General features: G+C 35.6%; 1 protein-coding gene across 8 annotated transcripts in view; it reads right to left on the bottom strand.

Moving 5' to 3' along the window:
* The window catches only part of CROT (carnitine O-octanoyltransferase), a 55,059-nt gene that overhangs the window by 13,966 nt on the left and 27,704 nt on the right, over positions 1-13,389 (bottom strand). For 7 of the 8 annotated variants that reach the window (XM_019623725.1, XM_019623722.1, XM_019623728.1 and 4 more), the window contains exons 9-13: positions 13,099-13,224; positions 11,547-11,648; positions 2,100-2,183; positions 1,912-2,019; positions 1,557-1,687 (exon numbers count right to left, since the gene is read on the bottom strand). In XM_019623725.1, the coding sequence (XP_019479270.1) occupies positions 1,557-1,687; positions 1,912-2,019; positions 2,100-2,183; positions 11,547-11,648; positions 13,099-13,224 (551 nt within the window). The remainder of the gene's footprint in view (positions 1-1,556; positions 1,688-1,911; positions 2,020-2,099; positions 2,184-11,546; positions 11,649-13,098; positions 13,225-13,389) is intronic. The other variant, XM_019623730.1, reaches the window with a different exon arrangement.

Raw genomic sequence — 13,389 nt, 5'->3', positions numbered from 1 at the left:
TAGATGGGGGAGGGGGGTTGTTACTTTGTGAGGGTGAAAAGGGTAACTATTGCATTGTTCTGTACACCTGAAACTAACAATAAAAAAAAAAAAGATAGGGTGCCTGAATGGGTAAGAAAACAAGACCCTTACATATGCTGCCTACAAGAGACTCACTTCAGACTGAAAGACACATACAGACAGAAAGTAAAGGGATGGAAAAAGATATTTCATGAAAATGGAAGTGAAAAAACAAAAGCTGGAGTAGCAATACTTATAGCAGACAAAACAGACTTTAAAACAAAGGCTGTAACAAGAGACAAAGAAGGACCCAGTAATCCCACTTCTGGGTATTTATCTGAAGAAACCCAAAACGCTACTTTGAGGGGACGTGTGCATCCATATGTTCATTGCAGTATTGTTTACAATGACCAAGATGTGGAGGCAGCCTGGTGTCCATCAATGGATGAATGGATAAAGTCTAGGTGGTACATATGTATGGCTAATGTAATATTAGCTATTAATAAAATGAAATCTTGCCATCTGCAACAAGGTGGATGGACCCAGAAGAGTACTGTGCTCAGTGGAGTAAGACAGACAGAGAAAGACAAATGCTGTATGATTTGTGGAATCTAAAGAACAAAATAAATGAGCAAATAAAACAGAAACAAACTCAAAGATACAGAGAACATTTTGATGGTTGCGAGATGGGACGGAGGTTGGAGGAGTGGGTGAAAACAGAGAAGGGATTAAGAAGTACAAATTGGCATTTATAAAACAGTCATGGGGATGTAAAGTATAGCATAAAGAATATAGTCAATAATATTGTAATTAACTATGAATGGAGTCAGATGGGTACTAGACTTATTGGGGTGATCACTTCAGAAGTTATATAAATGAATAATCACTATGCTGTACACCTGAAATTAATGTAATGTTGTATGTCACCTGTAATTGAAAAATAAAGGATTATTTTTAAAAACCTAGAGAGGCACAAGGCAAAAAACAACTATGTATTCAAAAGAAGATAAAAAAGAAGGGACAAAAACAGATGTGATAAAGAGAAAATAAATAGCAAGATGGTAAACTTAAACCGAACCTTACTGATAATTCTGTTAAATGTAAAGGATTTGAACATCCCAGATATTCTCAGATTAGATTAAAACAAGCAAGGTCAAGGAGTTTCCACTTCTGCTTAGCATGTAAAAAGTCACAACATACCATTTCTTCTAATCCTAAATATGAGTAAAGACTAGATAATCTACAAATTCATACCTTTTCGTAACCCCATCTGAAAACTGAGGCTGCAGGAAAGCCAAGTGATCTGAATTCCAAAGAACAGCAAAACCCCTCTTAGAAGAGAGCAGACACTTCGAAAGTATTAAGGTGATGAAACACAAGGAAAGATTTTGAAAGTGTCACAGATCGAAATTTGGCATTCTTTGGAATTACTGTGGATGGAAGTACAAATTCGGATATGGTGTCAATTGGGGAAAAAGTAGGAGAAAACACTGGGAGTTAGGAAGAAAGAGCTATGGATTCCAAGATTCTGAGGATGGAAAACGAGTGGTGCTCACCGTCCATGAAGTCTATAATAGGCCAGATGAAGTGCAAGCTGAATAAACGTATCAGGATGAAGCCTCTTCTTCTTGGTTAGCTGTTTGCCAAAAGATCTAAAGGGACGCACCACAATCTGTAGATCAGATGCCTAAGAAAAAGAATTAAATGGGAACAGTGAAAAATCACCTAAGGAAAATACCCCAAAGATAACCAAATTATCATTTGCATTAAGTAATCATCAGACATAAATAAGGGTATTAGAGCTGTAATTTAAAAATGTGTTCTGCTGTCATGCTTAAATGACAGCTACATATTTATATATAGTAGTTAAAAGAGAAAGCATATTAGCTAAGGGAAAAGTGAAAAATCTACCTGCTTTAAATACTGGGCTTTAGCGTGACTGATGTCATTTAATATTTTCTCATCCACAGTGAAGACAAGCTCCTCAGGAAGTGGTATATCCCGTACTTTTTCTGAACCCTGAAAATAGGGGAGAATTAAAAATCTCATAGCTATAAAAATATGAGGAGAACAAGGATGAAATATTTGTTCTAACATACCTTCCACCTTCCTTCATTCTCTAAAATCTTCTCATCAACATAATGGCTGATGTTTACCATAACCATTGCATCAAAAGGAGCATGCTAAAATGAAAATACACAAGATTTTGAATCGTTTAAGTTAAAACTTGACCCAATATTTTATTTTCACTTTCCCTCCATTCTTAACACATAATAAAGTTCAGAATCCTCAAATGCCTTACCTCCTAATAAGATATGGACATTCTACAGTATAGTAAGTTACTACTGTATTTCATTCTGAGAAAATAATATTTAAAGTTGAAAGCACCTAATTTGGGCTCTTGAGGTAATGGGGACAAAAGTAAAGTAAGCATGAATCATCTAGAGAAAATAATTGCTATTTGTACTGGAAATCAAAGCAGGCATATGTATGCAATTCTAAGATATTCTAGAATTATAAAAGCACTATGGAAAAGCAGATGGGGATGGCAGACTATCTGAAGACTAAATCGCCCCTGGAAGCTACAACAAATTGAACAGCTACAATTCAACAAAAGATTCCCTATGCAACACACAGGCACAACTGAGAGAGCGGGGCATCAAATCACCTGAAGATGGGGGAATGGGGTGAACGAGCAAGGAGGGAAGGAGGAGGTGCAGACTGGGCCGCAGCCTGGAGGTCACTGTGGTCCCGGGGGAGGGGAGGGCTGAGACTTCAGGTGCACTTTCTGTGGCCTGAGGATCAGCATATAATACCGCTGAACCAGCCATCAGGGCCAAGAATTCATGGCAGAGACCAAATACAGAAGGGTGAGAACTGCAGTTTAAGCCCTCACTGCCAGGCAGAAAACAAAGACATGGAGCCTGGCGACCTCCCCCCACCCTCCCAGGGTTAGAAACAGGCCCAGAATAAGCTGTAGCAGTTTCGGATTAAAGAGCAGAATATCCACAGCCCTGAGAACAGGGGAGAGTGTCCCGGAGCGGCAGACACCCAGTTTAGCTAATTCCAGTGACAGGGACGGAACTGTAGGGGCAAGACGGCTGTGGGCTAGAAGTTGCCATTGCTTGGAGCCACAAACACACCTGCTACCTCTCCCAGCCAGACCTGCCCCACCTTTCCAGCTGATCCCTGCCGGGGCACCCAGGCCGACTGAGACACACAAGCTCTGCATCGGGCTACAGGGGCAGTATTAGGGTTTTCGGCTCAGAACCCCATTGTCCACCACATCCTCCCACATGGGTGGTGCCGAGACCCAGGTGACCTTATTACAAAGAAGCCCACCTCCCAGGAAACCTCCATTCACGCAAGAAACTGGAACAGCGCAAGAGAAAAGAAAATGCTCCAGCGCCACCTATTGGAAAGCAAAAGAAAGACCTCTTCATATCAACCCGCGGTCGAATCCACTCCTATAGATAGATGCCCAGGAAGAGAAATCCATCAATTGACATGAATAACCAAGGTAACAAAGTCAGCTCAGAAAGAAAATTAAAACTCTCCAGAAAATAAACTTAAAGACATGGAACTTAAATGACAGAATTCAAGATTGCAGTTCTGAAAAAACCACGAGATGCAAGAAAGAACAGATAGGCAGTTTAATGAACTCAGAAACAAAATCAACGAACAAATGGACAGTTTGTCAAAGAGACTGAAACTTTAAAAAAGAACCAAGTAGAAATTCTGGAGCTGAAAACTCAATAAAAGAGAAAGAATGAAAGAGCCAGGTTAGAAAATACAGCTGACCAGGAGAAGGAAAGAATGAGTGATACTGAAGATAGAAACCTGGAAATGACACAGATGGAAGAAGCGAGCGAGACCTGAGAGTTAAAAGAAATGAAAGAACGCTATAGGAATTATCTGACTCCATCAGAACGAGCAACATAAGAATAATGGGCATCCCAGGAGGAGAAGAAAGGGAGAAGGGAACAGAGAGTATAGTCAAGCAAATACTCAACAAGAACTTCCCAAACCTACAGAAAGAACTGGATCCTCGAATTTAAGATACAAACTGAACACCTAATTACCTCAATCCCAACAGGCCTTCTCCAAGGCACATTATATTGAAGCTGTCAAAAATTAATGACAAAGACAGAATTCTCAAGGCAGCCAGCAAATAGAAGATGGTAACCTACAAAGAAAAGCCCATCAGATTATCATCAGACTTTTCAGCAGAAACTCTACAAGCCAGAAGGGGGTGAAATCAAATATTCAAACTATTGAAAGAGAGAATTTATAGGCCAAGAATAATATGTTTGTCAAAGTTATCCTTTCGATATAAGAGAGAAATAAAGACCTTTCCAGACATACAGAAGCTGAGGGAATTTTCCACCACAAGGCCTGCTTTACAGGAAAGACTGAAGGAGGCTATTCGAACTGAAACGAAAAGACAAAGAGATACAAAACCATGAGCAAGATTATTAACAGACAAACAGAAGCAAGAAATGGTAACCCCTACACAGAATGGGGCACTGTATACTTAAACATAACATAAAGGGTAAAGAAGATAAAAACAAAAAGAAGAAAAACACAACTTGCTACTGCAACTCAGAAATCAACTCACAACATAAATAGGGATAATTTGTGACAACAAAAACATGAAAAGGGAGAGGGTAAAGGTCTGAATTTGCAAAGGGGAATGGAGATAAGATGCTGAAGAAAAAGGACCACTGTATATATGAAACTTTCTTTTATGTCAACTTAATGGTAACCACTAACAAAAAAAAAAAAAAAGAAAGAAAGAAACATAGGGAAAAATCATAGACTACTACTAAACTAAAATGACAGAAACAAAAAGGCAAAGAAACAATGGAGACACCGAGCTAATAGAAAACAAAAGATAAAACGGCTATAGGAAATCCTTATATATCAATAATCACCCTAAATGTAAATGGGCTGAACTCACCAATAAAAAGGCTCAGAGTAGCAGGCTGGATCAAAAAACAAAACCCAACCATATGCTGTCTCCAAGAAACACATCTGAGCTACAAGGACAAATATAGACTCAAAGTGAAAGCATGGGAAATGATACTCCAAGTAATGGTATCCAGAGAAAAGCAGGTGTAGCCATATTGATATCAGATGAAACAGACTTTAGGATAAAAAAGATAACAAGAGACAAAGATGGATATTTCATAATGATAAAGGGGACAATATAATAAGACATAACACTTATCAATATAAATGCCTCCAATCAGGCAGCACCAAAATATACAAAGCAACTACTAACAGAATTAAAGGAGAAACTGACAAAAACACAATAATAGTAGGGGACCTACATCATCATTGTCAAGTATGGATAGATCCTCCAAACAGAAAATCAGTAAAGAAATATCAGACTTAAATGACACATTAGAACAAATGGACATAATTGACATTTACAGAGCCTTTCATCCTAGAACACCAACCAGACTATCCATTCTTTTCTAGTGCACATGGAACATTCTCAAGGATAGATCATATGTTGGGACACAAAACTAGCCTCAGTAAATTTAAGAAGGTTTAAATTATACTAAACATATTCTCTGACCACAAGGCTTTGAAATTGGAGATCAACAGCAAAAAGAAAGTGGGAAAAATAACAAATACGTGGAAATTAAACAACAGGCTATTAAAGAACTGGGTCGAAGAAGAAATAAAAGGAGAGATCAGAAGATACATAGAAACAAATGATAAAGAAAATACACTGTATCAAAATTACTGGGGTGGGGAAAAAGCAGTATTAAGAGAAAAATTTATATCATTACATGCCTATATCAAGAAACAAGAAAAATCCCAAATAAACAACCTAACATTACATCTTAAAGACCTAGAAAAAGAAAAAAAATGAAACCCAAAGTCAGCAGAAGGAAATAATAAAAAGTAGAGTAGAACTAAATGAAATAGAGAACAAAAAGACAATAGAAAAAAATTAATGCAACAAAGAGCTAGTTCTTTGAAAACATTAATAAAATTGACAAACCCTTGGCTAGACTCACTAAGGAAAAAACAGAAAAGACACCAATAAACAAAATCAGAAATGAAAGAGAAGTTATGATGGATACCACAGAAATTAAAAGGATATCAAAATACTATGAAGTTCATATGCCATCAAATTAAAAAACCTACAAGAAATGCACAAGTTCTTAGAAATATATGACCTTCCTAGACTGAGTCACGAAGAACTGGGAAATATAAATAGACCGATCAACAGTAAGGAAATTGAAACAATCATCCAAAACCTCCCCAAAAGCAAAAGTCCAGAACCAGATGGCTTCACTAGTGAATTCTATCAAACATTCAAAGATAATTTATTACCTGTCCTCCTCAAACTCTTCCAAAAAATTGAAGAAGAGGCGATACTTCCTAACTCATTTTATGAAGCCAACACTACATTACCCTGATACCCAAACTTAGCAAGGATAAGACAAGAAAACTACAAACCAATATCTCTGATGAATACAGATGCAAAAATCCTAAACAAAATACTAGCAAATTAATACAACAATACATTAAAAAGATTATACATCACAATCAAGTGGGGTTCGTTTCAGGGGTACAAGGAGGGTTCAACATACACAAATCAATGTGATACCACATAAACAAAATAAAAGATAAAAATCATATGATTATATCAATGGATGCAGAAAAAGCATTTGAGAAGATACAACATCCATTTATTATTAAAACACTGAAAAAAATGGGAACAGAAGGAAAATACCTCAACATAATAAAGGCCATATATGACAAACCCTCAGTTAATAACATACTTAATGATGAAAAACTGAAAGCTTTTCCTCCAAAATCAGGAACAAGACAAGAATACTTCCTATCACCAATGTCATTCAACATAGTATTATAAGTCCTAGCCAGAGCAATCAGGCAAGAGAAAGACATAAAAGGCATCCAAATTGGGAGTGAAGAAGTTAAACTGTCACTTTTTGCAGATGATCTGATTCTTTATATAGAAAACCCTAAAGACTCCACCAAAAAACTATTAGAAACAATAAATACAATAAAGTTGCTGGATACAAAATCAATGTACAAAAATCTATTGCATTCTCATATACTAAAAATGAAATTTCAAAAAAAGAAAACAAAAAATCCTTTTGCAATTGCAACAAAAAGAATACCTAGGGATAAACTTAAAGGATGTGAAGGACCTATACACTGAAAACTATAAGACAATCTTAAAAGAAATTGAAGAAGACACAAAGAAATGGAAAGCTTTTCCATGTTCATGGATTGGAAGAATCAACTTAGTTAAAATGGCCACATTACCCAAAGCCATATACAGATTGAACACAATCCCCATCAAACTCCCAATGGCATTTTTTTCAAGAAGTAGAACAAAAACAATCATCAGATTTTTATGGAATCACAAAAGACCCCAAATAGCTGAAGACATCCTAAGAAAAAAGGAAAAGGCTGAAGGTATTACACTCTCTGACTTCAATTTGTATTACAAAGCGACAATAATAAAAACAGCATGGTATTGGCAGAAAACCAGACATACAGACCAACGGAATAGAATTGAGAACCCAGGAATGAAGCCACATATATATGGGCATATAATTTTCGACAAAAGGGCCAAATACATACAATGGAGAAAAAAAAAAGCTTTTTAAATAAATGGTGCTGGAAAAATTGGAAAACCACGTACAAAAGAATGAAACTAAACTGCTGTCTGTCACCATATGCCAAAATTAACTTAAAATCAATCAAAGACCTAAACATAAGACCTGATATAATAAATTACATAGAAGAAAGCATATGTATTAAACTTATACATATGCTTGGGTTTAGAGAGGATTTTATGAATTTGACCTCAAAGGCAAGGGAAGTAAAAATAAAAATAAGTGAATGGGACTATATCACACTAATAAGCTTCTGCACAGCAAAAGAAACCTTCAACAAAACAAAACAGGCAACCAACCAAATAGGAGAAGATATTTGCAAACAATACCTCCAATAAGGGGCTAATATCCAAAATATACAAAGAATTCATACAACTCAACAACAAAAAAACACAAATAATCCAATTAAAAAATGGGCAGAGGATCTGAACAGACACTTCTCCCAAGAAGACATACAAATGGCCAATAGATATATGAAAAAATGCTCAACTTCACTAGCTATTCTGGAAATGCAAATCAAAACACAATGAGATACCACCTCACATCTGTTAGAATAGCTATTATCAACAAGACAAGTAATAACAAGTGTTGGCGAGGTTGTGGAGAAAAAGGAAACCTCATACACTGTTGATGGGAATGTAAATTGGTACAGCCACTAGAAAACAGTATGGCGGTTCCTCAAAAAATTAAGAATAGAATTACCATATGACACAGCAATTCCTCTTCTGGGTATCTACCCCAAAAATCTGAAAACATTTATCTGTAAAGATATATGTACCCCTATGTTCATTGCAGCATTATTTATAGTGACCAAGACATGGAAACAACTGACTGGCCTTCAATAGATGATTGGATAAAGAAGATGTGGTATATATACACAATGGAATACTACTCTGCGATAAGAAAAGATGAAATACAGCCATTTGCAACAACATGGATAGTTCTTGAAATTATTACGCTGAGCAAAATAAGTCAGACAGAAAAAGTCAAGAACCATATGACTTCATTCATCTGTAAAATATAAAACTGAAAACAACAAAGGAACAAGAAAAAGAAACAAAAACTCATAGACACAGACAACAGTTCAGTGGTTACCAGAGAGTAAAGGGGAGAGGGGCGCTGCAGAAGAGGGAAAAGAGGGTCAAATATATGGTGATGTATTATAGAAATGTACACTTGAAACCTATATAATTTTACTAACCAATGTCACTCCCATAAACTTAATAAATAAAAAAGTTAGGAAATAGAAAAAATTCAAATGCCTTCCTGATTCTTTATTTATTCATGTAAGTTTTACCTTTTTTTTTTTTTTTCATTTAAAATGTGGACTTTTGGTTCTGAGTCCAAATCCCAGCATTTACTAGCTGTGTAACTGTGAGAAAGTCACTAAATTCTTTAAGTAAACTTCCTCATCTGTTAGTGGGGATAATGGATAATAATAACTAGTCTCATACAGCTGCTGTGAAAAATGATTTTAATAATGCTTATAAAGTACTACTTAATATATAGAACCTGGTCCACAGCAATAATTAGTAACTGCTGTTATTATTCACAAGTGTTTATTATATGTTTCCTACGTGCCCTTCACAAAGCCCTATAATAAAGCCTAAATAGAGAAGACAAACTCATTGACGCCAGAATTTTAAATCCCAAGAGGGAAATACAATTAATTAGTACAATACAAAAGCTCATATTAAGCACCGATGGAAGAGAACAGCAACATGGCTTTGAATTAAGAACAGCTTTGCTTTACAGTATATATGCTTTACTCATGTTTTACATAGGTTAAATTGCATTTTCTGTAATCATCTTAGGTTACAAGGGAAACAAACCTATGTGGAATTTTGAAAGCAGATCAAGTAGAGATAATCGGATTGACTTTATAAATATGTGGGTGTTAATGCATAAACATAAAACATGTCCATACAACACTTAACTACTCAGCTGTGCTGAGATGTGTGCTCATTATGGAACCCATAGTTTTTATTCAGAGAGAGAAAAGATCATTAAAGATATTTTCATCCTGAATTTGAGCAAACTGCAGGGTGTTGGTGCTAGTAGTAAAAATCAACATAATGGGTGGGAATGAGGGAGGGAAGCAAGATGATAGGTTCTTGATAAGAGCAACTTACCCTCATGCAACCATACAGCATCCAGTTTGAATAATTTAATATACGTGAAATAAAACTATCAAAATGAGAATAAGTAAAAACTGGAAAAGTATAATTGCAAGCAATCTGTATAAAACTGGCCAATGAAACTTAAAACCAGGGAAGAAAGCAGGCACAGGGGGGCAAGTATGACTAATATTAAGGTCAGTTTTAGAATCAACAGGTACGGAAAGGATATTATTAGGATGGTGTCAGGTTCGTATGAAGAGGGTAATCAACTGAGCAGACAGATCAAGGAGAAATGGAGGGCAAAAACTAGAGGCAATTAGAGCTACTTGACAGAGAATGGTTTCCAGGGAAAAGTGAGGACATAAACCAGGCTCAGAGGTGAAGAAGAATCAAACAAGGAGTGGAAGAAAAACTGAGGCAATTAACAAGAAATATTCTGACAGCAGTGAACTCCAAGGATGAGCAAAGACAACAGATATTCAAAATGAGTCATGGCAACCTTTCATTCTGATGGGCTACTGTAACAGACACCTAGTTTTATGACCTGCTCATCAACTACTCCACCTTCTTCTGTGATAGTAACTATTTTATTTTTCTTTGGGCAACCACCAAATATCTCTGTGGTGGCTTGAGTAAGAGTGATTCTACCTCCTAGGTTCCAAAGTTTGGCATGTAGCCCAGACCAGGTGAATCAGAGTACCTGATTCCCTGGAATGGGCCCATGACACACACGCCAATCACAACCAATGAGCGTTATTCCCCGGACTTTTGCTGGAGCCTGACTGGGTTGGGAGGGTGGCTATTCCACAGGGAAGGCTAATTCTATGAAGAGAGCTGTGGAGGCACAAGATGGTGGGGACAAGAATCACAGTGGGTAGTCTACCTAAAAATAAAGCCAAACGTAGGAAAGTAGTACCAAAAAATGGCAAGTCATTTCTAATGCAAGCATTTGGACACTGGAAGTCAACACTAAGTGATATAACTACTGAACTCAGGTCAGTGTAGCAGGTCTTTTTAGTATTTTAGTCACTGAATGCTTTCAGAGGAAAGTCTCAAAAACAAACAAAAAATCTACCTCATACTACTTTATGCCAAATTACATACTTGATGAAAAGTGTTATAATGAGATTATAAGTGTGTCTGGCAACTCTGACTTAGGTTGATTTTTAAATTTCCTTGGTTTATTGACCTGAATGTCCACTAAAAAATGGCAAGGTAGAGGGAATGCCATGGGAGAACAGAAGAGAAACAAGTATTTTTTTCTTTTTTTAATCAAGGTAAAAACGGTATTAAGTACCAGACATTTTAATATCCATAGCATAAATAAATAATGTTCCAAAGATCATGTGTCATTTTAGGAAAATAGTTACAAAATTACTAGGTAAACTTAGAAATATATCCACATACACTTCTCTATGCATAGAACATATACATAATGTTTTATAATATCTTTTAAAATAGGTGGTAATTCTCAAGAGACAGGTAAGTACATTTTAAAGAGCTTCTACTATATAAAAATATATGCAAATTCCACATTTCAGATACACACCAAACTGTTAGCCTTATACAGATGAAAATAACTTGTCCTATACTCTACTGTCACTGAGAATTTGCAACTACCTTTTACTATAACGCCATAGAACTGAAGAATTGTTTCCTCATACTACCACAGCACAGCATTACAGTTTACTGCCTTACTGCCATTAAATCAACTTAGAAGACTAAAAGAAAAAAATAAGTTCCCTGGTTTACTTACATCACAAATACAGCCAAATAATCCATCAGAAAAGGAAATCAAGTTATACGACTTGTCACCCCAGCGTACTGCTGGGTCTCCAATAAGGATCATTGCAGTAATCTAAAATAAATACAATATTTCCAAATTAAAAGGATTTTAATATTGGTTTGTAAATAATTATATGTTAAAGACGTATCTATGTGTGTATATATATATATATATATATATATATATATATAAATTAATATATATGTATATATGTATGTATATATTTTCTCACTTTTCCTCTTCAGGAAAGCCAAATTTAATAAATGATAAGTTACACTCAAGAGATAATAATAATTCTGTCCCTGATTTTAGATATTTCTTAAAATCTCAAGAAATCCTACCATAGAATAGAATGCTGGTACAATAGTCATGGATGTTTAGAGATCATTAAATTGAAAGGACAGCATTTTGCAATTTATGAATAGTGTAAGAGGCCTTGATAAGTTTAGTCATTAAAGTCTAGTTACGAGGAAAACATTTCAAGAATAATCCTGCTAGACCTGTTTTTCAAACAGTAAGTTTTGAAATCAAGAACTCAACTGAGTGCATCACAGTAAACAATCTTTAAAAAAAGAAAGAATAAAATAAAACATAAATATCAGAGTACATCACAGATAGTAAAAGTAATTACTGTTTTGTGAAACTTCTATTATATATGTGTGGGCATGTGTGTGTGTGTGTGTGTGTGTGTGTGTGTGTGTGTGTGTGTGTAGTGGGCTGCAACCTAAATGTATGTCTAACTGTAGACTGCAATAAAAAGAGTTTCAACAACTGCATTAAAGCATTTATTCCTCAAGAAGTTTGGTACTTCTTTTACTGAAAACAATAAAAAATACAGCTAAAGAAGAGGAAAAGTTGGTTTTTAGCTACAAGGTTGTTCAATCCCATATTATTTTATTCCTATCATTTAATATAGATGAATGTATTAAGAAATAATCTAAGCATTTTTAAAAGACTACAAGACTTCTACAAACATGTCTACAACCTTTTATTATTTCCCAGAAAATGATAACATGACCCTCGTGGGGAAAAAAACCAAAGTAAGGCCACATTTATCCTTAAATTCACTACAGTGTGTTCAATAAAACCAAATGATAAGATAAATTACTTAGTTTGATATAATTGTAGAGTGATATAATTCTTAGGACAGACCTCACCAACTAAGGTGTCAAGGCACACGTGTGGGTTATCGGTAGGTTCTTATGTCACCTTCCGCACAAGCTCTTTTAACTCAGTGACCTGTGCAAATTTTCTGTATGTGCATTCAATGAAAAGGTTGACAAACACTGACATGTGATATGCAAACAGTCACACTTCTTTAAACAACATACAAGATATATTTAAAACCTAAACAACGTGGAAAGGATAACCAAGCATTATTTATCTACATATATGCTTCAATGTGGTACATGTATATACATATATATATCATAGCTAAGAAAAAGTTTTAAAAGCCTGCATATACCAAAAAGTCTTCTTCTCGTGTTTGTGGGAAGACATACAGAACAGGACAGTTAAGTACCTCAGAATAATCTTCTGGTGTTATGTGTGGTCTGCCATCCTCTATGGAATATACTAGTAAACTGCTCTGAATTTTTTCTAAAATAGTCAAGTTCTCTGGATCAAGGCTAATTAAATATTCTCGTGCCTAAAGAGCAAGGATATAATAATTAAATGTTACAAATTAAATATAATACATCCAGTAAAATCTCAAAATAGTTTGTTAGGGAAAAGGTTCATTAAGAAAAGTTAGGACCAGCCAGTGGCACATTGGTTAAGAGTTGGCTTGGGATGCCAGCTCTGAGCAGCAGGG

The sequence above is a fragment of the Hipposideros armiger genome, unplaced genomic scaffold (genome assembly GCF_001890085.2).
Source record: "Hipposideros armiger isolate ML-2016 unplaced genomic scaffold, ASM189008v1 scaffold_560, whole genome shotgun sequence".
Taxonomy (NCBI): domain Eukaryota; kingdom Metazoa; phylum Chordata; class Mammalia; order Chiroptera; family Hipposideridae; genus Hipposideros; species Hipposideros armiger.
This window is presented reverse-complemented; position numbering and strand designations above follow the sequence as displayed.